The following is a 26,906-nucleotide window of genomic DNA, read 5'->3' on the forward strand; positions in this document are numbered from 1 at the left end:
TGCCACTAGGGGGCTTAGATCCAAAGTATCAAGATAATTAATGACTTCAATAATTGTATATATAGTATAACATGGAAGTGCATGTATTGTATTAAGTATAGAGATACCCCAGTATTTATTGGTGCATTTGAAGCAACACAAGAATACATCAAAAACAATAATGAGGCTATAGCCACAAGTATTTTTTTTTTCTTCCTGCTTCATGCAAAAGCAGAACACAAAGATACACACTTTGAACTAAGCATCTGTAGATATCACCCGCCTGCGTCCGTACAATTCGCAGCACCGGAAATATACACTCCAACCCCCCTCCCCCCACCCCTCCAATGTCTCAGATGTCATCCAATTATTATTACCCCATCTGTTGCTGTTGCATATTTGGCACGCAGTCGCTGTTGTTTTTGTGTTTGCACTCTACTTCACAAACCTCATCTGTCCTTTTGTACCCATGCACCAAAACGAGCACTTGGACCGCTGCCGCATCGTTATCGGGATCGACGATGGAAAGCAACAATGAGCATCCTGTTGTAAATATTGTGAACGTTTGCTGGTGTGCAGATCACCCTCCTCTTCCTGTAAGAGTCCAACCATTGCTCCTCTGCGAGGGTAGACAACAGTCAAATGGCTTCATTCTCATGGTCAGTCTTTATAGCGTCTATTCCATAACCCTCCAATAGGGGGCAGTATTTCAGCATTCCTTCCTGGTCTTGACCGTCTTGCTGGCATACTTGATAGGGATCCCCCAGCGTCTCATTAAGTAGACATCAAACACATAAGTGGTCCCCGGCTCGAGGCTACCGATCACAGCCGTCGTGACTGCCCGCCTTGGATTCAGCTCCTGGAAATACTTGCACAGGACCCGCTCCGTATCAGAGCGGGACTCTGGGCCCAGACACGGTGCAGTTAAGGCGTCCGGGCCGAGCTTTCGCCTGTACACACAGTAGAGGCTCCTCTCCTCGGTGCCCATCCAAGCTAGCGTGACGCTGTTGCACCCACGCAAGCGGTTGAAGGATTTTACCTGCAAGGTGGACGGCAAGGACGGGACCCCTCTACGGTGGTAGGCTGAAGAGGTCTGCATTTTCACAGAAGCCGTCAGCCCCGCCGGTAAATTAGTAATTGTGGTTCCTTCACTTTGCAAGTGGATGACATAGACCGGGCTTCCCTGCAGCCAAATCTGCACCAAGTCCTTCCCCACGGCCTGAGAAGTCAAAACAACACCTTTACTGGAGACGGTGACCTTGACCTTGTCACCCCCGCCACAGCTCTGCAGGGTGAGGAGGCCGTTCTGCTGCACGCCGTGTGGACGGAAGCTGAAGAACTGCTCTGAAGTGGAGCCCCTGTCGTGGAAGGTGACCCACCTCAGCTCACCTTCAGCCAACGTAGTGATGGACGGCCTCGCTTCCTCGTGCGTTCGAGCGGCGGTGCCCTTGTAGGCGGCGCTGGTGCCGTTAACGCGGTCCATCACGAAAACGTCAAAGTAATACTGGGTGTCAGGCAGGAGCTCGGACACGGTGCAGACGCTCTCCGTCCCACGACACGCACACTGGAGATCGGCGTCCGTTTCAGAGTCCGCCTCCCACTGCTCCCACCACCATTCCTTCAGGATCGGCCATGCCATCACCCTCTTCTTCTTCTCCATTCTCCTTTTATCTTCCACCTTCCTGGCGCTCTCCCGGGCCGCGCAAACGCTGGGGAAGTTGCGTTCAGAATTAACCAGGACGCAGTATTCGTAACTCGTCTGAGGGACGCCTATCAGCGAGGTGCTGGGGGTCCAGCTGAGGGTGACGCTGGTCATCCCCACTCCGAGCGTGTGAACCCGAGGTTCAACCGGGACCCGAGGGAAGGCCCCCGATATCCCCGGGCCTTGGTGAAGGTATACCGTGGCTCTGCTGCTTTGCTGTTTGGAGCGCAGCCTCAGGATGTAGACGGACGCACGGGGGGATGCGGGGCCGTTGTAGGTGTCTGCAATGTTGCCAGAAAAGCTGTGTATTCTCTCTTCAGTCCCGGGACCCCTCCACCACACCTCGGGCATGCTCTTTTTGGAGCTCCCTATCAGGGAAAGAGGAAAGGAATCGTTTGAATAAACCATTATTGTGAAATAATTGATCTTATTGCAGCTTCAAAATGATGAGATGTAGCAGTAATATTTTGTTATTTCAGTCCTACGTTTGCACAGCATGCATTCGATTCACATCAGATGAATATTGAACACAAACCCAGTTTTTATATACAGACTGGGAAATCTGCAAAGAATTGAAGAAACCCAGTCGTCTTCATGTTCCTCTCCTTGCAGGCGAGGAGGAACCACTCGGCAAATGAAACGTTACAGAATCAAAGTGAATAATTTAGCTTCGGTCCAATTTGGAACGACGCAAACTGAATGATTGATGCGTCATTTTATAACGTCACTTCTCCAGGATGTGGACAAGCTTCTCCCAGCCTTTTAGCATTGATGCTAATGCTAATAAAAGAGGCGTTCTGGCTGGTCCGTGATGCACAACATCATCCCTTTACATATTGTTGCTTTAAAGTGCATGTTACATGGTGTCGGGGCTGCACGGTGGGCGAGTGGTTAGCGCGCAGACCTTACAGCTAAGAGACTCGAGTTTGCATGTTCTCCCCGTGCATGCGTGTGTTTTCTCCGGGTACTCTGGTTTCCTCCCACATTCCAAAAACATGCTAGGTTAATTGGCGACTCCAAATTGTCCATAGGTATGAATGTGAGTGTGAATGGTTGTTTGTCTATATGTGCCCTGTGATTGGCTGGCCACCAGTCCAGGGTGTACCGCGCCTCTCGCCCGAAGACGGCTGGGATAGGCTCCAGCATTCCCCTGCATTCCCCTGCGACTCTCGTGAATGAATTAACATGGTGTCGGGGCGCCACTCACACTCCAGACTCTTCAGGGGTTTGTTCTTCAGAGTGCGGGCCGCCAAGGTCCACTCGATGGGGGGGTCGCATGGGCTGACGGTTAAAGACATGGCGGGAGTCTTCCTCAGCGTGAAGTACAGCCTGTGGAGGAAGGGACCAGGGTCGGATTAATTGTAATGCTATTCCAATAGTCAGCATCTGAAATACTGGAACTAAGTCTTCCAATCTTAATAAATTGACATCAAAGAGTTAAATGAAGAGCAGAAAAAAATTGTGTTTAAACCAGTGGTCTCAAACACGCGGCCCGCGGGCCAAATGTGGCCCGCAGGACACTAGTTTGAGGCCCCCGCCTTGATATGAAAGTTTAAGCGCAAGTTTGATATGGATGCTGTATGGTATCATGTACCCAGAAAAAATTACTACGTTTGATTAATGTTCATGTTAAAGGTTAAATAACTGTTAATAGTTATCCTCCCTATCCGTGTGGAAGTGGTAAGTTTTTGGCTATTTAAGTTTAAAGGAAATAACTTGAAGGCTACCGTTTAGGTGGCTAGCTCTCTAGTTTGCGAGTTAGCATGCGTCTCAAGACCCTGCAGTTGCGCAATATGTTGTAAATAAAAAGAGTATAAATGTGACTATAGTCGTGTTTTGTCATGTCTACAGGGCTCTAATAATGCTTTGTTCATTTTAATCTGAAAAAAATCATTTGTCTACCCACCAACTATATGTGGTTTCTTAAGTTTTTATTATTTGCCGTTTTATTATTATTATTATATTTATTTATTACTGATTGATTGATATTCTTTATTATTTATTTATTTATTTTTTCATCTTATTTTGTGCAGAAAAATAAAAATTAAGATATTTCAGCACAGTGGAATGTTTTATCAGAGCTTTTATTGTAGAAAATCGGAACCAAAGCGCTGAAAAAGTTTGTATATTTTTCTGTTTTTAATAAATGGGTTTTTTGTTTTTTTTTAAAAACCTGATGCGGCCCAGCCTTGCCCAGACCCTAGCTCCAGTGGCCCCCAGGTAAATTGAGTTTGAGACCCCTGGTTTAAACCTAAATATAATGAATGCATGGTACAATTGTAGTGTTGACTACCTGCGTGTTCGTCCTTTAGGTAGAGTCACAGTGGTGATCTTCCCTTCTGGTAACCATGCGGTGGGTCGCAGGGGCACCTCGTTCTCCGGCGCCAAGGCCGAACGGACCAAGGACGCGCACCAGAACAGCACCAGAACTGTCACCAAACACCCGAACAGGGATGTGAGTGCCATCTTTTATGCACTTTTTTTTTTATTGCTTCACCTGCGGAGAGAAAGACACGAGGCAAAGGTCACATGTCACTTTCCCATTACCACTTACAGGATGGTTGCACACGTGTGTGTGTGTGTGTGTGTGTGTGTGTGTGTGTGGCACTTGCAGCACTTTTCACAGTGTGAGGTGTGGTTGAGAGTGACATTACACCTTCATGTCTATTTTTAGTTGAAGTGGTTGTCAGTGGACATTTTCTCAGCTGGAAGTCACACTCATGGTTATCCTTAGTGGGCGACGGCCATACCCTATAGACCAGGTGCTGGACTCATTTTGTATATAATGTCAATACAAAGCCGTGCCTTCCTATTTTTACCGCTAAAAATCTGTTGCTCGTTCCCAAGTTTTGAAATGAAAATCCCATGAGAGTCCACCCTCGGCCATCTCTGTGTGGAGTTTGCATGTTCTCATCGTGCATGCGTGGGTTTTCTCCGGGTACTCCGGTTTCCTCCCACATTCCAAAAAAACATGCTAGGTTAATTGGCGTTAATTCCAAATTATCCATAGGTATGAATGTGAGTGTGAATGGTTGTTTGTCTATATGTGCTCCGTGATTGGCTGGCCACCAGTCCAGGGTGTACCCCGCCTCTCAGTAGAAGACTAATGCTAATGTGTAAGTTTTCATGTAATGCTAGTGTAAAGCTGACTATAGGGGTGTTAGTGTTTGTTTAGAGGGCTCTAATAGTGGTAAAAACCGTACTGTAAATCACTTTTCTATGCTTTCTATGCCATGCTATGCTAGGTTAATTAGCGACTCCAAATTGTCCATAGGTATGAATGTGAGTGTGAATGGTTGTTTGTCTATATGTGCCCTGTGATTGGCTGGCGTCCAGTCCAGTCCAGGGTGTACCCCGCCTCTTGCACCGAAGACAGCTGGGATAGGCTCCAGCATAAACAACACAAAAAATGTTGTTTTACATGAAAATAACAATTTATTTACTAATATAAAACAATTAACTATTTACAAATTTCACATTTGGAACTGAGACCCGGGTTCAATTCCACCCTCGGCCATCTCTGTGTGAAGTTTGCATGTTCTCCCCATGCATGCGTGGGTTTTCTCCGGGTACTCCGGTTTCCTCCCACATTCCAAAAAAAACATGCTAGGTTAATTAGCGACTCCAAATTGTCCATAGGTATGAATGTGAGTGTGAATGGTTGTTTGTCTATATGTGCCCTGTGATTGGCTGGCGGCCAGTGTAGGGTGTACACTGCACTGAAGACAGCTGGGATAGGCTCCAGCACCCCACGCGACCCTCCTGAGGAAAAAGTGGTACAAAATGAATGAATGAATGAATGAATGAGTCCCATGAGAGCAGCAACAGAGGCGGGACGGGTCCTGTGTGAAAGTGGATCCCACATTGCCAGCCAGGACAGGGGTGTAAAGTAACACCCAGCACACACAATATCCCGCCAACGTCCCACCAGTGGGACAAAAAGACACAATTTTATTTATGTGAAAGAGTTAGTAAAAGTAGTGTGGGCTGTGCATTTGCTTTCTGACTTACTAAAATAAGTTTCTCTTCCATTCTTTCTGTCTATTTCCGTCCCGTGCAGGTGTATGCAACCCTGGTAGCGCGCTAACAGACTGCATGATTACAGGTCTGCGTGTACTTTTGCCTCCCCAGAGAGTCCACATTTGTTCAAAGTGACACCGTCTCTGCAAACACACACACACACGCGAGAGTGTATTCCTCTAACAAGATGTTAGATGCCCCCGTGGATCACGGCGGAACAACGGAGGCGGCTACACAGACGCGACACATCTAAGTCTTGCGGGACGCTCTCGCTGAGCCACATCCAAAACCGGAGCTACAAAGTGGCACAAAAAGAGGCGGCGGCTCATTATTCTCTCACTGAGCCGTGAAGCTTTAAGTGACAGACGTGCAGCAGGGAGGGGAACTGGAGGGATGTTGGATTCTGGAGTAATTAGAGGGGAAGGAAAAAAAGATGGTTGCAATCAGAAAGAATAAGAAAAACACTGGAGTAGGTTGCTGTTTTTAAAAGACTTAAGACATCCTCGGGACATTTTGTGCCATTCGGTTTTGGTTTAGAATCGGTTTGGAATTGTTTCTTCAGTTTGTCTTACATGTCAGCGCTACACAAAAAGTGACGCATTTGCTCCTCACGGCAGAAAATGTCCCATTTAAGAATGCCATTTTTTAGTTTAACAGTAGTTAATGTTTCTATTGGGCTGCACGGTGGACGAGTGGTCAGCTGGGAGACCCGAGGTCAGTCTCTGTGCGGAGTTTCCATGTTCTCCCCGTGCATGCGTGGGTTTTCTCTGGGTACTCCGGTTTCCTCCCATATTCCAAAAAAACATGCTAGGTTAATTAGCGACTCCAAATTGTCCATAGGTATGAATGTGAGTGTGAATGGTTGTTTGTCTATATGTGCCCTGTGATTGGCTGGCCACCAGTCCAGGGTGTAGCAGTCATTTGGGATAGGCTCCAGCATACCCACGACCCTAATGAGGATAAGCGGTAGAAAATGGAAAAAATAAAGAAAGAAAGTGTCAAAATATTAAGAATCTTCATCATCTTTATGAGGCCCGAGTTCGATTCCGCCCTCGGCCATCTCTGTGTGGAGTTTGCATGTTCTCCCCGTGCATGCGTGGGTTTTCTCCGGGTACTCCGGTTTCCTCCCACATTCCAAAAAAACATGCTAGGTTAATTAGCGACTTCAAATTGTCCATAGTTATGAATGTGAGTGTGAATGGTTGTTTGTCTATATGTACCCTGTGATTGGCTGGCGACCAGTCCAGGGTGTACCCTGCCTCTCGTCCAAAGACAGCTGGGATAGGCTCCAGCACCCCCGCGACCCTCGTGAGGAAAAAGCGGTAGAAAATGAATGACCGAACCCCTTTGCTGTTTATAAAGACCTTCTGCCAAAATGCTGGTCAAAGATCTACCAGACAGGGGCACTCTGCTGTTTTTAAGGACCTGCTGTACTGCAAAAAACACTGGTCAAAGATCTTCTATATGGCTTGTTCGGGTGGAATGTAAGAGTTTTCCGGGCCCTCTCATGGTTTAAGGATAACTGACTGATGCCCTCACACACATCTCCGTCCACATTATGTGATGTGTTTCTCTAACTTGCAGCCCCGCTGATGAAATATGCATTCGGCTCCTCAGCAGCTGAATTTTCATAAGGCAAAAAAAAAAAAAAAAAAAAACCAGGGAGGGCAGGAGCTTAGTGAAGTTAACCAGCGGCCTCTAAAAATACACACTTGAAGGACTGCAGCTCACCACTTCTTTTAAAATAAAATGAAACATATCTTTTTTTTCCCTTTTTTTTTTTTTTTTTTTTTAATTCCTGTGCTGAGATGGAAGCCAGAGGGACAGACAGGTTGGGAGCCGTGTGGTATCCGTTCACACGTTGTATTCTTCTATCTCCTCTCTGCCGGGACCATCTGCCTTCTGTTATTTGTGGGCAGGGAGGGATTAAGTTGCACTAGGAGGGGGTGGAGTGTGGTTGGTGGGAGGGTGGTTAGAGGGTTTGATTGCATCCCCAAAGAGGACGGTTGACAAGGTGACGGGGTGCCGTGCAACTTGAGGTTGTCCTCATTGTGGCGTCGCAAAGCACGGCTATCACTTTCTCTGCGCGAGGTCAAACACAACACAACACACGCGCATGCAAAAAAAAAACAAGCCCAACAAGTTCAATAGCAACAACACATGTCTTACCGTCTCCTCCGCCGTGCAGGCTCCTCACCGGGATGGCATCAAGTCAGGGATGGAAGAAGAGGAGTGGATGACAGTGAGGAGAGGAGGAGCGACTGTTTCTTCTTCTCTTCTCACACACGTGGAGGTTTGTCCTGCTGTTAAACGTCAATGTCATCAGGTCCGCCTCCAAGCCCCTCCCTCCTTGCTCTCTTCTCTTGTGTGTTTACCTCCTGGTTGTGTGTGTGTGTGTGAAGATGATGAGGTCATTGGATGCAGGAGGAAGTTAATTCTCTTCATCCAGCTCGCTGTGCGATAACATCTGTATGTATTAAAAAACCAGGCATGCTGCTGGTGCTGCTGCTGCTGCTGCTGCAGGCGGCGTGTTGTTCAGAGGTGACTTTGTGGGCCGCTTATCACCCGCTTAATCAAGGCCCGCCTCTAATTGAACATGTTTAAATGCAAAGAAAAAGCCCATCAGACACTTCATGGATTTTATGCCAATGTGTTTTGTGTGTGTGTGTGTGTGTGGTGACTTTAAACTAATGAAAATGTCCGTAATGGGGAATTTCAAACTTCCCAATAGGATTCGTGTACGTCACCTTGGCTTTTTTTTACACAGCAGAGCTAATTTCCAACATGCTTAACAAACTTATATTGTTTACACTTGTACCATCCAACATGGCTGAAAAGAAGCAGGAAGAAGCAGAGCGTATTTAAACCTATCCTACTGGTCACTTTGTGTCTTAATGAGTACATCATAAATGAAGAGGTGGAGTCAGTGAAATTATTCGGTCAAGCAAATCAAATAATTTCAATAAATAAAAATATTCATTCATTTTCTACCGCTTTTCCTCACGAGGGTTGTGGGGGGTGTGTGTGCTGGAGCCTATCCCAGCTGTCTTTTGGCGAGAGGCAGGGTTAAATAAAAATATAATATACTAAAATTAATACAAATAATATAAATAAAAATGTCACCTAAACATGTATAATGCATATAAATAACTAGAAATTTAGTAGCATAGAGTTATAGACATATTAAATAAAAAAGGCATTAATATAATATTATTAGAAAACAAACAAAATGATCATTTTGGGGAAATTAGGTTGAGGAAAAAGTTAGAATGTCAACAGAATAAAATCAAAATATTATGAGAATAATCTCATTAATAATCTCAAATAATCTCATCTCAACATTTACAAAGTTGGAAAATTACATTAAAAAACATCAGAAATGAAAAAAAAACAGCTGGAATTTTAGGAGAATGAACTCAGAATAGTACGCGGAAAAATCATTTTAGGAGCGAGTTGAAATACTAAAGAAAAGTAATTTTTTTTTTTTAAGTTGTAATATGAGAAATAGGTAGTATTCTTGGGAAAATTAAGTTGGAAAAAGTTCTAACTTGAAATAAATTGAAAATATTATGGGAATTAAATATATGTAAGATAAGATGGATAAAATGCAACATTCATACTATTTCATAATAGTCTTTTCATAATAGTCTTTTTCAGTCTTTGACAAATATATAACATCTTAGCGTATCAATATGTGTTGCTTTGTAAAATATCATATATATATATATATATATATATATATATAAGTGGCCCTTAATGGAAAAGTTTTGGAAACAATAATCAATGAAATATAGATACATGAATGAACTTTGACTTGCATATTATTCCAACAGTATAAGATTTCCAAATACATATTTATATACTATAATCAATAACAAATAAGTACATAGGGATGTCCGATATTAGCTTTTTTAGCTGAAAACCGATATGCCAATATTGATACCGATATCAGCTACCGATGCCGACTGATATCACATTTTTAATGCGGATATCTGGCCGATAATTACCGTACCGATAATTGTCGGACATGTGTAATAAAAACATATTTCATATGAGAATGACGATACATTAATTCATTCATTTTCTACCGCTTATCTTCATGAGGGTCGCAAGGGGTGCTGGAGCCTATCCCAGCTGTCTTCGGGCGAGAGGCTTCACTTTTTTATGATTTCCCAACTAAGTCCTTATGAGAACACGCTGCAACCATAAGACTGTGCATGGTGACAAACAGGAAGTGGGCTCCATACGGGGGGGTGCGGCCATATTGCAAGCTCTGTGTCCTCCGCCTAGAGGTCAAGTGTGTCCCTCAGGGGAATGCGGGGGCTTTTGATATTCACACAAAAGGCCAGCTTCGCTCTCTCCTAAGCTTCTTAATTGCAATCATCAGGAAAATAGGAGACCCCCCTGCCCTAACCACCTCCCCCTCCTACGACGTGGCCTCCCTGAGCAGGTACTCCACTATTGAGGACCCCCCCTCACACCAACACCCCACCCTACAAGGGGGTACATTTTCTATCCTTCCTTCCCTCCGCCTTTCAAGTGCAGCCTCCAAGGAATGGAGAGCGCTATGAATAAACGTGTCACTACGGCCGCTCTTAGTGCTTTTTAATGGAGGGCCCTTTGCGGCGAGGCTGGACCCGCCTTCAAAGTTTTCCACTCTGGTTTAGTCTTCGCTTGTTGGCCCGCTTCGTGCAGCCGCTAAGAAGTTCTGAAAGTCGCCGGTCTGGCGGTGCAAGATAGGAGAAGGGGGGGGGGTGCTTTTGAAGATGGATGGTGATTAATTAACCTTGGAGGGATTCAAAGGATGTGGAATATGTCTTAGATGTTTTTTTTAACTCTTTATTGGCCAAGAAATTAGATTTACTGAAGTTAATAACGTCTCAAGGTAGATAATTATATATAATATATAATTATTATTACAATGTTATACAATATATATGCTGTATATAATTGAAATAATTTCATGCTAAAAGCTAATATTATTAAAGGTAATGATACAGTACTTTGATATGAATGGTGAATTGATGTGACAGCGAGGCGTTCAGGGCCTTGAATGTGACTTTCGAAGGATGACATTTTGTCATATTATTCATTCATTCATTCATTTTCTATCGCTTTTTCCCAAAAAAAAAGGGTCACGCTGGAGCCTATCCCGGCTGTCTTCGGGCGAGAGGCGGGGTACACCCTGGACTGGTGGCCAGCCAATCACAGGGCACATATAGACAAACAACCATTCACACTCACATTCATACCTATGGACAATTTGGAGTCGCTAATTAACCTAGCATGTTGAAGAAGTTGTAATTTAATGATAAACCAACTAAATCTAGAATTATAGTAGCTTTTGAATGTTAAATATTAAAGAAATATTAGAAGAAGAACATGTAGTATGAAGATTCATTCATTTTCTACCCCTTTGCCTCACGAGGGTCGCGGAGGGTGCTGGACAACCATTCACACAACCATTCAAACAACCATTCACACTCACATTCATACCTATGGACAATTTGGAGTCGCTAATTAACCTAGCATGTTGAAGAAGTTGTAATTTAATGATAAACCAACTAAATCTAGAATTATAGTAGCTTTTGAATGTTAAATATTAAAGAAATATTAGAAGAAGAACATGTAGTATGAAGATTCATTCATTTTCTACCCCTTTGCCTCACGAGGGTCGCGGAGGGTGCTGGACAACCATTCACACAACCATTCAAACAACCATTCACACTCACATTCATACCTATTGACAATTTGGAGTCGCTAATTAACCTAGCATGTTTTTTTGGAATGTGGGAGGAAACCGGAGTACCCGGAGAAAACCCACGCATGCACGGGGAGAACATGCAAACTCCACACAGAGATAGCCGAGGGTGGAATTGAACCCTGGTGTCCTAGCTGTGAGGTCTGCGCGCTAACCACTAGACCACCGTGCTGCCTGTAGATAATTATATATAATATATAGTTATTATTACAATGTTATACATTATATATACTGTATATAATGAAAATAATTTCATGCTAATATTATTAAAGATAATGAATGAATTGATGTGACAGCGAGGCGTTCAGGGCCTTCGATGTGACTTTCGAAGAATAATATTTTCTTATATTAATCATTGTTATTATATTTATTGTGTGATTAGCTGGTCCGGAGACAACACATAGTTCCACTGCTTTATAGTGATGCATTCAGGGACCTAGATGTGACTTTCTGAGTTACTTCCTACTAGTATATTTCATTATATTCCATTATCATTGCCATTATCTGTCTTGGCTGATAGGCTGGTTCATTTCAATGGCTGTACTGTCTTATAATGTGATGCATTCAGGGTCCTTACGGAGCCTTCCCTTAATGTAATTTATTATACTTTCCCTTACATTTGACCATGAAGTGATGGATCCTTTTCCTCTCTCTCTTTCTCTCTCTCATTGAATCTCTCTCTTCATGACCGGCCTGAATATTTTGTTTGATCCACCCCCTCGCTTGTGTGGCCATTTAATAATTAATGGACATACATGGAGTCATCTAGCTAGCGAGCTAGCTATCTATCTATCTATCTATCTATCTATCTATCTATCTATCTATCTATCTGCAGGGCGGTGATGTTAAATCTCACTTGTCATAATTGCAGCAAAAGCAGCTTTTCATGTATTATTGATGGGCGCTTACATGCTATATATAATGCAGAGATAAGGGATGGAGGACTAGCATGTATTAAATATCACGTTCTAGGGTTGGGGTGGGGGACCGGGGGTGGGGGTCTCATTTGGGCTATTAATGATGCCGCCACTTCCTCGTGCGGGAGATTGACAGTGACTTAACGGGAATCTTTATTCGCCAAAGACGTATCATCAGCAGGCGCCCATCTGCTCCCTCTGGTCCAAGTGTGTCACACATGACTCGGGTGACAAGGTTAAAGGGGGGTGGCGAGTGGGTGGCGCCGTACATCATCTGTGGCGCCTTACATCCACTCCGAGGTGTGACATGAGGGGCTCGTTTGTAAGGCAAAGCAGGATTAGGTCGATCCATCTCATCTTTTCGAGGGGCGGGGGGCATAAGGAAGAGATGCTGTCCCAGAAGTAATGAGAGGAATTCTATTAGCAAAGTGTGTCTATCCCTATCATTCTATATGTATGTATATGTATGTATATGTATGTATGTATATGTATGTTTCTCACATAAAGAAAAGCCTTACTTGCCCCACGGGGGAAATACAAGATTATAGAAATGTATATTAAATGCTCGTCACTCATTATTAGCAAATTAATTAGTTTTTTTCCTGCACTTACCGACTAAAGTGCACCATTAGTTCACTGTTTGTGTAACATGCTGCATGTAAACATGTTATTGTTATCATACCTTAAGGGAGGGTGTCCAAATTGCAGCCCAGGGGCCATTCGCAGCACACTTTAAAAGTAGAATTTAACATTCATTTATTCATTTTCTACCGCTTATCTTCACAAGGGTGGAGCCTATCCCAGCTGTCTTCGGGCTGGACTGGTGGCCAGCCAATCACAGGGCACATATAAACAAACAACCATTCACACTCAAATTCATACCTATGGACAATTTGGAGTCGCCAATTAACCTAGCATGTTTTTGGAATGTGGGTGAGAACATGCAAACTCGATTTTTATGTTTCTTTTGCGTATGAGGTAAAATAGGATGGAAATTTGGTTTAATTTGTAAAATAGACTATATTGCGTACTTTAATTAAGGGCGAGCGGGGCAGTGCCCCTCCATATCATCAGGTTCAACTGCGAATATGTGCTCTTTTTGCAGCTTTTCCTCCACTCTCAGCCGTCCCTTCCCCCCTTCTTCTCCTCCATCCCGCCTTCCTCCTCATTTGCCATCCATTTTTTATTCATTACTCCCATTTACAACCCCATCTTTTCACAAACACACTTTGTACTTTTCACTCAGCGCTCTCGGCCTCTGATTCTTTCCATCTTTTATTATCTTGTCTTTTATCCGCTCATACACTTCACTGTTCTTTATTAGCTGCTGTCAATATATTCTTCTTTTTTAAAGGCTTATTTACTGCATTCCTTATTGGGGATCCGCTCCCTCGTAGCACAAATGTCAGTGACTTTATTGAACAATCCTGCAAGTTAGCGTGGTGTCCGCACGATCTTGTCTATTTGAATGCAGGCTTGCACAGACGAGTGCATAAATCAAAGATATATTGCGGAATAAAAGAGCTGAGCGAGCGGTGAATACGTTCCATGATGAAAGCAGAGAACGCTTGGAAAACTTTTTAAGACCCTAAAGTAGACTTTTGGATGAAAAAGTCTTCTTTGGACATTCGAACTTTAGCCAAATAAGGTAACCAGTGCTCGGTATGATGCAATGACGTAAACTACAGCCACAATAATTGACATAATGTCAAATACGTCATACATCTCATTAGATTGTTGTCATAATCCATAGGAATCAATCTGGATACCGTATAGCGATACGATTAAATAGATAGCAAATCTCCCAAATTAGTGCAAGTCCCTCGGGGAGAAACGAACCCTAATGACACCATCAGACTTAATGGAGTCTGTAAAAAAGTCTGTAAAAAAAAAATATAAAAGTAAAATAAAAAATAAATAAAAATATTTTTAAAAGAAACTAAATACATGTAAATATAAATTTTAATATATTTTAAAAAATGTAATTTATTATTTTTCAAGTTTTAACATAAAAAAATTACTAAATATATATATATGAAGGTAAAATAAAAATGAATAAAAATATTTGTTTTTAAAGAAACTGTTTTAAAATGTCAGGATGAGTGGAGATAATAAAGACTTTTTGAATCTTTAATGAATGACTGTATTTTAAAAAATTACTAAAAAATATATATATAAAGGTAAAATAAAAATAAATAAAAATATATTTTTTAAGAAACTAAATACAGGTAAATATAAATTTTAATATATTAAAAAAATTTGTAATTTATTATTTTTCAAGTTTTAACATTAAAAATTTTTGTAAATATATATATATAAAGGTAAAATAAAAATAAATACAAATATTAAAAAAAAACTTTTTAAAAATGTCAGGATGAGTGGAGCTAATAAAGACTTATTGAATCTTTAATGAATGACTGTATTTTAAAAAATTACTAAAAATATATGTATAAAGGTGAAATAAAAATAAATAAAAATATTTTTTTAAAGGAAACTAAATACATGTAAATATAAATTTTAATATATTAAAAAAAATTGTAAAAATATATATATAAAGGTAAAATAAAAATAAATAAAAATATTTTTTTTAATAAAACTTTTTAAAAATGTCAGGATGAGTGGAGCTAATAAAGACTTATTGAATCTTTAATGAATGACTGTATTTTACAACATCGGCAAGCTGCAGGATAAAAAAAAATTGCTTTAGAGACGACAAAATCAGGCTTTGGGAGCGACATTCCAGCATATGGTCACATGACCCTCAACGCAGCATGTTAATTAAAGGGTATGTTGACTTTATACATGCATGCACTTTGATCAGACCTGACCCGACCATCACCCCCCCGCCCCATCCATCTGCAGGTTACAACATTGGTTTTAATTGTTTCATTATTAACCCTTATTTAATATTACAATATTCAGTTTTTATATTATTTCAAAAGGTTATAGCTTGAATATGATAATAGATAACACAAACACTTGCACAGTCGTTCACTTCCCCCCCGTGAAGGGTACGCCGTCAATTTGTGTGAAGCCATGGGCAGCGTGGGTAATAAACATTATCATTGCTGGGAATGGCTTGACTTTGACACTGCAGACTGTGACACTCCGTGTGTGTGTGTGTGTGTGTGTGTGTGTGTGACATGATGGTATGTCAGAAGTGTGAACATCCAGACTGAAGACAGCTCTAGAAGATGATGTAGGAGGATGTAGGAGGATGGAGGATACAGGAAAGAGGGCTTGTCATGGCGGATGGAGGGATGGATGTCACAGAGAGAGAGAGAGAGAGAGAGAGAGAGAGAGAGAGAGAGAGAGAGAACAGCATGGTGGGAGGCGCTGCCTGGTTTCCGTGTGACATTTTTAACCCTTGTTGTGTCAGCCATGAAAGCCACATATGGATGGTGTCGCATGGCTCAAATGTAAAGCACGGGCAAGCATGCGTGGTTATTAAAAAGCACCGAGGCCGCCGACAAGGCTCAAATGTTGCATCTTAATAGTTAAAAAAAATCCACAAAAAAGCAGAAAATTTCACATAAATGTTGAATTTAAATTACTATTAAATTCAATCAACAAACATTTTTAAAGATGCATTAAATAAAATAAGACAATTCAATAAAATAAATGCTGAGTCTGGATCAGATCCTGTAAAAAAAGCATTATATTTATTATTTTAAGTTTTTAATATTTAAGTTTTAACATTAAAAAAGAAATATATATATATTTTAAAAGAAACTAAATACGTGTAAATATAAATTTTAATATATTTTTAAAAATGTAATTTGTAATTTATTATTTTTCTAGTTTTAACATTAAAAAATTACTAAAAAATATATATATAAAGGTAAAATAAAAATAAATAAAAATATTTTTTTAAAAGAAACTAAATGCATGTAAATATAATTTTTTATATATTTAAAAATGTTTAATTTGTAATTTATTATTTTTCAAATTTTAACATTAAAAAATTACTAAAAAAATATATAAAGGTAAAATAAAATAAATCAAAATATTTTTTAAAAGAAACTGAATACATAAATATAAATTTTAATATATTTAAAAAAATTTAATTAAATCCAAATAATATGTAATTACATTTTAAAATATTTTAAATAACATCCTTAAGCTGCCTTTTTATCTGAATTTGCCCCCTAAATGAATTTGTCCTTCTTTAGCATCTAATACAAGCTTTAATACATAAAAATAGTCTGTTTATTAATAAGACACAATCAAACAATACCTACAAACCAGCACCAACAAAAAATAACCTTTTAAAAAAATAATAATAATGGAAAGCAGTCGGCTACTTGTGTTACACGCAAGGACAAGCCACAAGAGGGTCTTAAATTACACCCCCATTTAGCCTCTCATTGAATAATTTAGTGCTTATTGACATTGTGAGTACTGTCCAGCGTCCACGTTAACGAGCGCAAAAGGGGACAAGAACACGTCGTCGGTCTTTATTGTGGACTCATGTTGCTCGACACGGTGAGAGTGTCTCGTGTCCAAAACTACTGTTAACTCAGGTTTCATTAGGGAAGGACACAGATCCCTTCATCTTTGTTCTTCAACTTTCACTTACCTCAGGAGCCTGTATTAGTTTTAAAGGATTTAGTAGGATTTGGAAAAAAAAAAATCCAAAACAATCAGAAACAAGTGCAGTACACACTCCAAAACACTGGGGGCAGCACCTTCTTTCCTGTAACAATGTAATGAATAATTTGTACAACTTTATTGTCATTTTGTGTTTTTTTTTTCTTCTCATTCTGATGTATTTTGTGTACTTTCTCTAGAAAAAAAAAGACCAACTCTTGTTACATTTTAAAGTAAATTAATACATCAAAAAATAAATTCATTAAAAAAACATACAACTCTTCATATGTAATCACCCTTAAATAAAACATAAATTAAGGCAAACCAAACAGATCACTCGGATAAATAATTTCCTGGTAATAAAAGTTAATTCATTCATTTGTTTACTGCTTAGCTAACGAGGACCGCGGGCGTGCTGGAGCCTATCCCAGCTGTTTTCGAGTCGCCAATTAACATAACATGAATGTTTTTGGAATGTGGGAGGAAACCGGAGTACCTGGAGAAACTCACAGGGAGAACATGCAAACTACACACAGAGATGCCTGAGGTTGGAATCGAACTTCGGGTTGTGTGGCCTATGTGCTAACCACTCCATCACTGTGCAGCTGTAATAAAAGTTCAGTTATATCTATATTTTATTTTATATATATTTATGTCACATTCATGTGTTATTACAAGATGGAATTTTTGTATTTATCTTTTTTAAACATGCAAAGCAAAAAAAAAAATTAAACATATATCCTAAAAAAAATAGAAGTTAATATTCCAAAGCAAAAAAATACAGTATACAGTCACACCTCACTATAAAAGTAAAATGCTTCCCTCTGGTGGTTAAGCTTGAGAATTACAGTTTCGCGAATTCATTTCAATTAGCACTGAGTGAGGTACAGTAAAATGTTTACATTTTTATTCAGATATATGTTTTACATGCTGTCGTTTTATGACATTTATTTACAGTGTTTTTTTGACGGATGGCTTTAAACTAAAATGAGAGAAAAAAATGCTTTTTCCCAATGACGTCATATCTACGGCAAGCGAGAAGACTTTCCCGGAAAAGGACGAAAAACAGGGAAAACGAGGACGCTTCTACAACAATTATTATTTCCGTAAACAAACTGATAATAGTAAAATTGTAGCCTTTCAAGGGGGAAGGAGTCACTGCAAGTTGCCCGGTGATAGACTCGCTCCGCCCCGCTGGAGCTGGAGGGGATTTGGGAGTGAGAGAAGCCTTAGGGTGGCTACTACTAGGTAGTAGTATTACTAGTGATGATCGTCTACTACTACAAGTAGGGTGTTTACATCGCTTGGATTTAATTTGGAGCCTTTTTGTCTTTTTTTTTTTCAGGACGGTTTTGCTTACTCTGGAATCCGAACGGATGCTTCTTTTACACATGAATGCCCGACATCATGCTTGATGCCCGGCTGTGGAAGAAGTAGCTGCGTTGCCTGGAAGAATCCGTCTGGAGCTTGGCTGCTACCTCCCAGCATTTCCTCCACTTTGTTACCGTTATTTTCATCTTTTCTCTTTTCCTACTCTACAAGAGTAACAAGAGTAACAAGAGTAAAGTGCTTCCATGCTTAAATGGAAGCAACTTCATGTGACTTAAATATAAATACGGTTTATTGAACTTGTGTAAGCTAACCTAGCTAACACTACAACCAACAAGAGAACTGTTTACTACTTCCTGCTTGTTCCAAATTTAGGTAAGTACAATGAAACTACTTATTCATGTAATTTTTCAACAAAAAAAATAATTAAAGATCCCTGTACTGTAATTTAATGTGAATCATCTAAATGCGTAAAAGATTGTGATTTTCTGACGTCAATGAACGCAACTTCACATAAGGAGTCACGTGACTGCTTTAAAAGGCTACATAATGAATATAAACTGAAGTAGCCTAGCACCGTATAGCACAATAACAAGCTGTTTTTAATATTATTTACCTCATGTAACTCAGTGAGGCTGCCAAAATGGTTACAAACAGCCTTTTGTGTCATGAACTTGTACTTTTGCAACCACTAAAATAAGGATATTGTCAATTTTAATGTTTCAAGTTGACTTTTGACCATTACAATAAAACAGGGCCTGGTTATTCCACATATGAGACTTTTTAACTACGACTTCCATGCCCTCATCTTGTTAAAGTTAGCTCCAGCAGGCAGGAGTTTTATTTTATCCCTTGCATCACCTCCTATCTGTATTTTTACACCGTGACTTAAGTCGCTGTCAATCAAATGCATGTTTGAATATGATCTGTTCCAGGCCAGACGGCACGTCAACATACAGTATCCCGAATAGCGAGTGTGTGTGTTCTGTAGACACCTGTTGGCTTGGGGTTGTAGAGCGCCACCTTGGCCGTGTGTGTGTTTTATTTCCCCACAAACAGCTGAATAGCTCAAACTGCAAGCAACCCCCCCCCCCATCCTCTACTTGTTGTTGTTGTCTGTTTGCTTGCTGATCTTTGTACTTTTATACGAGTGCAGTGTTCCATGCTGTGGGCGCTGTGTGGGAATGGCCGACCCGAGTTCACAAACGGCTCAAACGTTGAGGCAGACAGATAATGTGGACTCATGTTGTGCTAAAAATAGACGGATACATGTTACAGTAAAGTATGACATCATTGTTGCGGCTAGACTGAGAGAAACATGGGGCCTGATTGGCTTGGGGTGAGAGGGCGTACCACCCAAGGGTGTCCAAAGTGTGGCCCCCGGCAAATATATAATGAGACTTTGCTAAGAAATCAATGTTGGCTAAGCATACGTATATTAAATGCAGCGCCCGTACCAGTATAGCCGACCCTCATTCACCACCATCTTGTTGTTTTTGCATTGAAAACATTTAGAGAAAGCTCTGTGAAACTACTGCATCATGTGGAGACAGGATTACTGGGATAAGCTTTACTGAGACCCCCCCGGCTCCAGTCAGTGAAAAATGAAAGACTCTGTCTGGACTCTGTGGACTTTAAGACGAGTGCCCCTTTTGCGTGAGTTGTGGGTAAATAAATCCCACAGAGGACAAAGAACACACGCTGGAACAGTTTTGATATGCAGGGAAGCATATGTAGATATTTTAAGAAGTTATATTCATATATTTCAAAACAGAAATGCATCAGCTTTGTGAAAAAGTTATTATTATTAGTTTAAACTTGGATCTTTTTTTGCAATTTTTCCCATTGTTTTTTTTTCAAAAATATTTTATCAAATATTTAAACATTTTTTTTTAAATAATAATCATCATCATCCCCCCCGCCCCATTTTCTGACTTTATTCCCATAATATTTTAACTTTTTCCCAGACCTATTTTTTAAAAAAATGACAACGTTTCTTTTAATTTTATGACTGTTTTCTTTGTTATTTCAACTCTGCAACTTTCTTTCATAATATTCTTATTCCCATAAAATTGCAACTTTTTTCTCTTCATATTTTGACTTTCAGCTGTTTTTTTACATTTCAATGTCATGCAATTAAATTATGTTATTTATTTATTTCTATATATATTTTATTTTTTTAATTATTTATTATAATATTACAATGTTTTTCTTGTAAAATTGCGACTTTTTTCTTATATTTATATAATATATTATAATATATTATATATATATGTATATAATATTTTCTTTTAATATTTTTACCTAATTGTCTTAAAATTACTGCTGATTAAAAAAAAATGTGCGACATTTCCTTATATTTATATTATATATGATATATATTAATATTTTCTCTTAATATTTTTACCTCATTGTCTTAAAATTCTGTTGTGTTTTTAAAAAATGTCTTATTAATGAACATTAGTACATTTTTAGAATGTACCGTGGGCCGCAAATGGCCCCTGGGCCACACTTTGGACACCCTGACTTCCAGCAACCAAAGGTCAATCAGGATAACTGACTGTGGTCACAGGTTGGTGTAAGCACCAGAAGACTTGTGGTGGTTTGCTGTGACTTTTCTCTCATCCTCCAAGGTCCCCCCCCCACCCCCCCACCCCCCTGTCTCTCTGCATGCGGTCTGTCATTGCCGCTAAACTTAGCCTCGCTGATCGCCTCTTCTTCATCTCCTCGGCAAGAGCGCAGATGTTTACAGACTGGCAACAGCCATATTGGGCCGTGTGTGTGTATCCTTACCACCGAGTCAGCACCAGCATCCTTTTTCACTTTCATTGGCCGTATTTGAAAAGCTGAAGACGCCGCCACTGATTGACACCCGCTCCGTGGCGCGGCGACACTCGACAGGTTAACTTGGGCAATCCTTGTAACCTAGCGAGCGTGGCAATTAAATGTAGCTCTTTAATGCGCATTAATCTCGTCAGTGTGGATCAAGTGGAGGTCATGGAGCAGACACTCGCCATGTGCCACAACATTCTTCAAAATATATCATGTGTGAGCTGAATGTTCTGAACTCCTGTTGCCAATGTGACAATGTCTTTCCATAGCTTACTTTCATTATTATGCGCAACCTTGAGGCAATCATGTGATCTTTCTAAATATTTAACGTGCTGCACCACGGCGGTTGTTTGCTTCAGGTTCCTGCCTCGTATGTGAGGAGGAAGTGGTTGAACCAACGCTGTCACTTAGAAAAAGATCAACATGTAGAAGCTTTGACAAGAACAAGAAGTGTGAAGTTTTTTTATATATATATTTTATAAAAAATAAAAGATAATAAAAAAATTGAAAAATTATAAAAAAAATTGAAAAATTATAAAAAATTTGAAAAATTATAAAATTTGAAAAACTATACAAAATTTGAAAAATTATAAAACAATTATAAAAAATAATAAAATAAATTACTTAAAAAAAATTATATTAGGAAAGCAGGAAGTGAACAAATGTAACAGTTACTGATTGTAAAAGTACCAGATGGAGGGGTAGGATTTAATAAGCTTTGCTTCTTCCTACTCCTTTTAGACATGTGGAACTGTGAACTGATGATGTGATGCGTTCAATTGTAATCTGATGCATGTTCAAATTAAATTAAATAATAATAATTATTATTATTATCATTACCATAACCATATTCTGTCTGCTTTTGGCGATGATATTTGTATCACTTGATCCTAAAATATGCTAAAATGTCCTCACATCACCTTACCTTGAAGGCAAACTTTAAAATGTAATGACTTACATCACAAGTAGATTGTTTTGGTCCCCAAACAGAAGGTGGGTCCCACCAATACTGCATTAACATTTATGGCCCCCTCCACACAGGGAATGTGAGTAGAGATACACGCATAGTTCAGTTTCAGTCGATTACTTTCATTTTAGATATCGGTGGAAACGGTTGACTCAACACGTCAGGGTAAGGTTTCGATTTATTTCTTATCTTTTGTGATGTAAATATATACGGTATGTGCAGGTTGCATCACTCCCTTACTTTCTCCACGTGTACCGCAGCACCTCCACGCTGTCATTTTGACCGTCCGTTCTTGTCGTCTCATTGGATTAGCGTGACTCGGCCATCAGAGCCGGTATTGTTTTCACCCAGCGCACATTAGATGGGCGTCGGTGTTGCTGCTTTCATCCCCGCCTCGTTCTATTAGCCTGCTCTAATGCCATGACTGTTAATCGCTTCAGGGAGGGAGCACCGCCCGCCCGACACCGCCCGTTCCAGATGACCGCCCTGGTTTTTTATTACTCCACAGTGAAGCTGGGATGTCAATAGATGCATGCTGCACTTTGGTGTGCTTAGTAAAGATGAGAGGTGATGGGTTATACATGCATTGTGAAACAGGAAAGGATGCAAGGGTATTTTCTAGAGCAGCACATGTAAAAAAAACAAAAACAAAAAAAAACCTGAATGTCAGCTCAGTGATCTAGTGGAAAAAACATACTGACACCAACTCTTGGTTCTGTTTTTGCTGTTGTTTTTTCCAAAATATTTTATATTACTTCTCAAGTAATGTTCCTAGATTTTCTTTTTGGAATATTTTGACTTTATTCCCATAAAATTACAACTTTTCTCTCCAATCTAAATTGGCAGAAATTTTATTTTTTTTCTCATAAAATTCCGATAAAAAAAAAAAAACAGAATTTTTATTCAGAATTTTTTTAATATTTAAATTGCTCTGATACTTTATTTTGTCATGTACTGTACCTCATGTAAGAACACGTACTATTTCAACTTTATTCTAAAAAAATTACAGCTGTTTTTTCCATGTCTCCTGTTTTTTTTTTTTTTTTACTTTTTTCCTGAATTTTTTTTGTAAATATTACTTTATTTTCATAATATTTGGACCTTATATTCTTATACTTTTCTTCAACATAATTTTCCTAAAATGACCACTTTATTTGCTTTGTTTCTCATAATATTCCAACATTTAAAACATTATGTTCTTTCTTCAGTATTTTAACTTTATGCTACTAAAATGAATGACGTTATTTTTCTTCGGAATATTACATTATTCTTGAAAAATTACCACTTTGTCTTGATGATTACTAATTTAAATTTTTTGTTTCTCATAAAATTGCGCATTTTTTTTCTTTTAATATTTCAATTGCCGTGCTACTCATTTTGTCTTGTAAGAACATGTAGTATTTGGACTTTATTCTAAAAAAAAAAAAAAATTACAGTTGTTTTTTTCCAATGTCTGCTGTTTTTTTCATGATTTTTTTTCTCTAAATATGACTTTATTTCCATAATATTTGGACCTTATTCTCTTGTGTTTTTCTGCAACGTAATTTTCCTAAAATTACCACTTTATTCGCTTTGTTTCTCATAATATTCCAACATTTAAAACATTCTGTTCTTTGTTCATGATTTTAACTTTATACTACTAAAATGATGTCATTTTTCCTGAAAATATTACATTATTTTTATGACGCACATGTCATGTGTCGTTGTGTATGAGGGATGTTTTCCCAGCGGTGTACCATTTCATTAGAATATGCAAGGGTACCAATGATGGCTTTGGTACTATGAAGATGAATGATAAGTACAGAAGGAAAGGAGAAGCTCATCATGATATGATTGTGTCATATGCATACATGTACACTTTCGAGAAGGTGGGGCCGGGCAGGGAGATTGACAGATGGTGTGTGTGGTTTACCGCCCCACCTTTATGAATGTGTGTCAGCCAGTTGTGTGTATCTGGACTGGCGATGTAATCAGTGCGGTGACCCACATAAACATCCATCACACCCGTGCGTTAGCCTCCCGCTTCCTTTATGTGATGTGACCGAAACCTGGGAGGTTCTCGGTTTGCAAACACCAATTTGGACCCATTCAGCTCTGTACAAAGATGCACGCCCTGCCCGGGAGTGGGGCAAAGAGGCTTTGGTGGCCCTGCCTTCGGCAAGTTGACCTGATTTCCCTTGCGTTTCTGTTCCCATGTGTGTTTATTGATGCGGATTAGTACGGGTCGGACACTTCTGTGCCAGTGGCGAGCGGGGATGATTGTAGACGTGTGTTGCTGCCTGGGAATGTGGGCCAGCACAGGCCAGAGGATCCCCCCCCCCCTCAACCCTCGCCTAACCAATTTACAGATAAATGTGGACTATTTCTCCAGAGTCTGTAGGTCAACTGCTGGTCAACTGTTGTCTACCATTAAAGCAGGCGCATTTGGGAACAAATGTAGGGATACATTTTTTGTTAAAATCTGATTATACGGTCGTTCACATTGCCGAAAGAATGCGATTTGTCAACGTGAAATATCCAGGAAGTGACGCGCGCGTGCAAAAGCATGACCTCACTTGCTTTGCCATGCGTTTACGCAAGTAAACATTACCTCAATTTAATGTCTTCTTGGTGTGTTTGGGGCAATTACAAGGATTTGGAGCAATGTTTTTTTTTTTTTAACCAAATGATTAAAACAACAAAGGCAAGAGTTTTGTTGATGGCAGTTTGTGGAGAACTTGCTGGGATGTCGGTTCACACTGACGTGGAAAAAAATTACATTTACGAGCAAAAAAACTGACCTGCAGATAGAGAACATAGCCTTTTTGTACATATTCTTGTCCCAAATGAAAAAATTACATTTATGAGCAAAAAACTGACCCACAAATAGAGAACATAGCCTTTTTGTACATATTCTTGTCCCAAATGAACAAATTTCAATCATAAAAAATGGCTAAATGAATGAAAATACAAATATAAAGCACTTAGAAGATGTTATATCTGTATTACAATTTCTGTGACGTTGTGTGTGTGTGTGCCTTTAAGAGGCGGAGCCTTTGAATTGATGTGTGGTCACAGGGCACATATAGACAAACAACCATTTTTCGGGCGAGCCAGCCAATCACAGGGCACATATAGACAAACAACCATTTTTCGGGCAAGCCAGCCAATCACAGGGCACATATAGTCAAACAACCATTCACACTCACATTCATACCTATGGACAATTTGGAGTTGCTAATTAACCTAGCATGTTTTTGGAATGTGGGAGGAAACCGGAGTACGGGGAAAACATGCAAACTCCACACAGAGATGACCGAGAGTGGAATTGAACCCGGGTCTCCTGGCTGTGAGGTCTGCATGCTAACCACTCATGTCAAATCATAACATGTCCTTTGTCTCTGCTCTGTCCCCAGTTGTGAGTCTCTGCTCATCCATGTCTCCCTCGGCATCTAATGGAAGATAAAGCATCGACCAGGTTGACCATGGTTTCGAGACTGCCCAAGTTTGGCGGGCGTTCTGCGAGTGGCGGCGCCGCCCCCCTGTCAAACGGATTGCCTACCCAAGATGCCAAGACCACTTCTCCTCCTGTGGTATCCCAGCCAAATGGCGTGATTCGGAGCTCTCCTTTTTCCCTGAAATGGAAGAAAGATGAAGGGATGACCCCCTCCAGTGTCACTGCCCCCACTAGCCCTGTGGATGGAGGTAAGGACCAGGTTTCGAGAACTCTTTCCGCACCGGCAAAAGCCCCGGGGACACCTATAATGCGGAGGTCAGGTGCATTGATGGTGGCTGTCTCGAGCCCCAAAGCCGTCCCTAAGCAATCCTTGAAGCTTGGACCCAAAGACGGAGCCAAACCGGGTCCTATGAACAGAGTACCTAAAACAGACCAAAATGACTCGGTAGGGTCTGAGTCCCGCCTTGCACGACCCAAACTGCACTCCCCTAGAAGCAGCTCCCAAGACAGCCTTTCCCAGTCCAGCGAAAGCTTGAAAACCTTGGCGCTGGACAAGATGGTGCGTTCAAACAGCTTCACACACTTCAAGCAGATTCCTTCTCCCAGCAGCCAGCCAATGATACGCTCCTTCTCCTTTACCCGGGCTGTGGAACTGGCCAGACCTCTAACCAACACTCAACTCAAACCGCCTCGGAGTAGCTTCCTCAAACCTCCACAGCTCAGCAACGGTAGATTAAGTTTAGGACCCGGGGGTTTGAATGTAAACCATGCAGGGTCTGGTTCTTCTAGTGGTGGGGTCGGAGCTCTTCAGTATAGCAGAACCCCTCCTGGTAGCTCCACTTCGACATCTCCAGCGCCGAGTACTCCCAGTGCTCTGAAGAAGCCTCTTTTTTCCACTTTGAACAAAACGCTTGGGAATACTAACGGATCTTTAGGCTACAGGCAGGCAAAAGCGGGACAGACCAAACAAGGGAAGACGTCTTTTCTTCCAGGTTGGCTTAAAGGAGACATCAAACCTTTGTCTGCGCTTCAATGTGGAACTCTCTCAAAGACTGAAAGAGATGCTGAGCCAGCTGGAAAGGCTGAAGACTCCCGTAATGGTCAGAATCCTGCTCATGGAAAAGAAGAGGACAACAACGGTCCGATCCAAACATCAGCAGACCAGGGAGGAGGTGATGCTCAGGAGGACATGTCGCTGTCTTCTGCTTCTTCCCTGGACAGAGAGAACACCAGTGAAGAGTTTCCAGACGACTTGGACAGTGTTGGAGATGTATTGAGCGATGGGGACCTTCATGATAACAAGAAGTCTGACTTTGATAGTTTTATCAGCGAGAACTGCGACTGGGATCTGGCAGGTAAATCAATCAATCAAA

At 40.4% G+C, this 26,906-nt stretch overlaps 2 protein-coding genes across 7 annotated transcripts in view; one reads left to right on the top strand and one right to left on the bottom strand.

Moving 5' to 3' along the window:
* Positions 1 to 324: 324 nt before the first annotated feature.
* ndnfl (neuron-derived neurotrophic factor, like) lies at positions 325 to 8,050 on the bottom strand. Its single transcript, XM_058058516.2, has 4 exons — positions 7,871 to 8,050; positions 3,975 to 4,178; positions 2,889 to 3,010; positions 325 to 2,049 (listed from the first exon to the last, which is right to left on the bottom strand). Exons 2-4 carry the CDS (start codon positions 4,145 to 4,147, stop codon positions 689 to 691), a joined length of 1,656 nt encoding a protein of 551 aa, XP_057914499.2. The 5' UTR covers positions 4,148 to 4,178; positions 7,871 to 8,050; the 3' UTR covers positions 325 to 688.
* Positions 8,051 to 18,016: 9,966 nt separating this feature from the next.
* The window catches only part of ccser2a (coiled-coil serine-rich protein 2a), a 46,590-nt gene continuing 37,700 nt past the window's right edge, over positions 18,017 to 26,906 (top strand). For 5 of the 6 annotated variants that reach the window (XR_009120354.2, XM_078787359.1, XM_058058272.2 and 2 more), the window contains exons 1-2: positions 18,017 to 18,673; positions 25,493 to 26,888. Coding sequence is in view for 5 of the 6 variants with exons in the window: in XM_078787359.1 (XP_078643485.1) it covers positions 25,532 to 26,888 (1,357 nt within the window). In the remaining variant the exon portion in view is untranslated. The remainder of the gene's footprint in view (positions 18,674 to 25,492; positions 26,889 to 26,906) is intronic. The other variant, XM_058058270.2, reaches the window with a different exon arrangement.

This window comes from Doryrhamphus excisus, linkage group LG20 (genome assembly GCF_037039965.1).
Source record: "Doryrhamphus excisus strain RoL-2023G ecotype Guam linkage group LG20, RoL_Dexc_Guam_v1.1, whole genome shotgun sequence".
In the NCBI taxonomy this organism is placed as follows: domain Eukaryota; kingdom Metazoa; phylum Chordata; class Actinopteri; order Syngnathiformes; family Syngnathidae; genus Doryrhamphus; species Doryrhamphus excisus.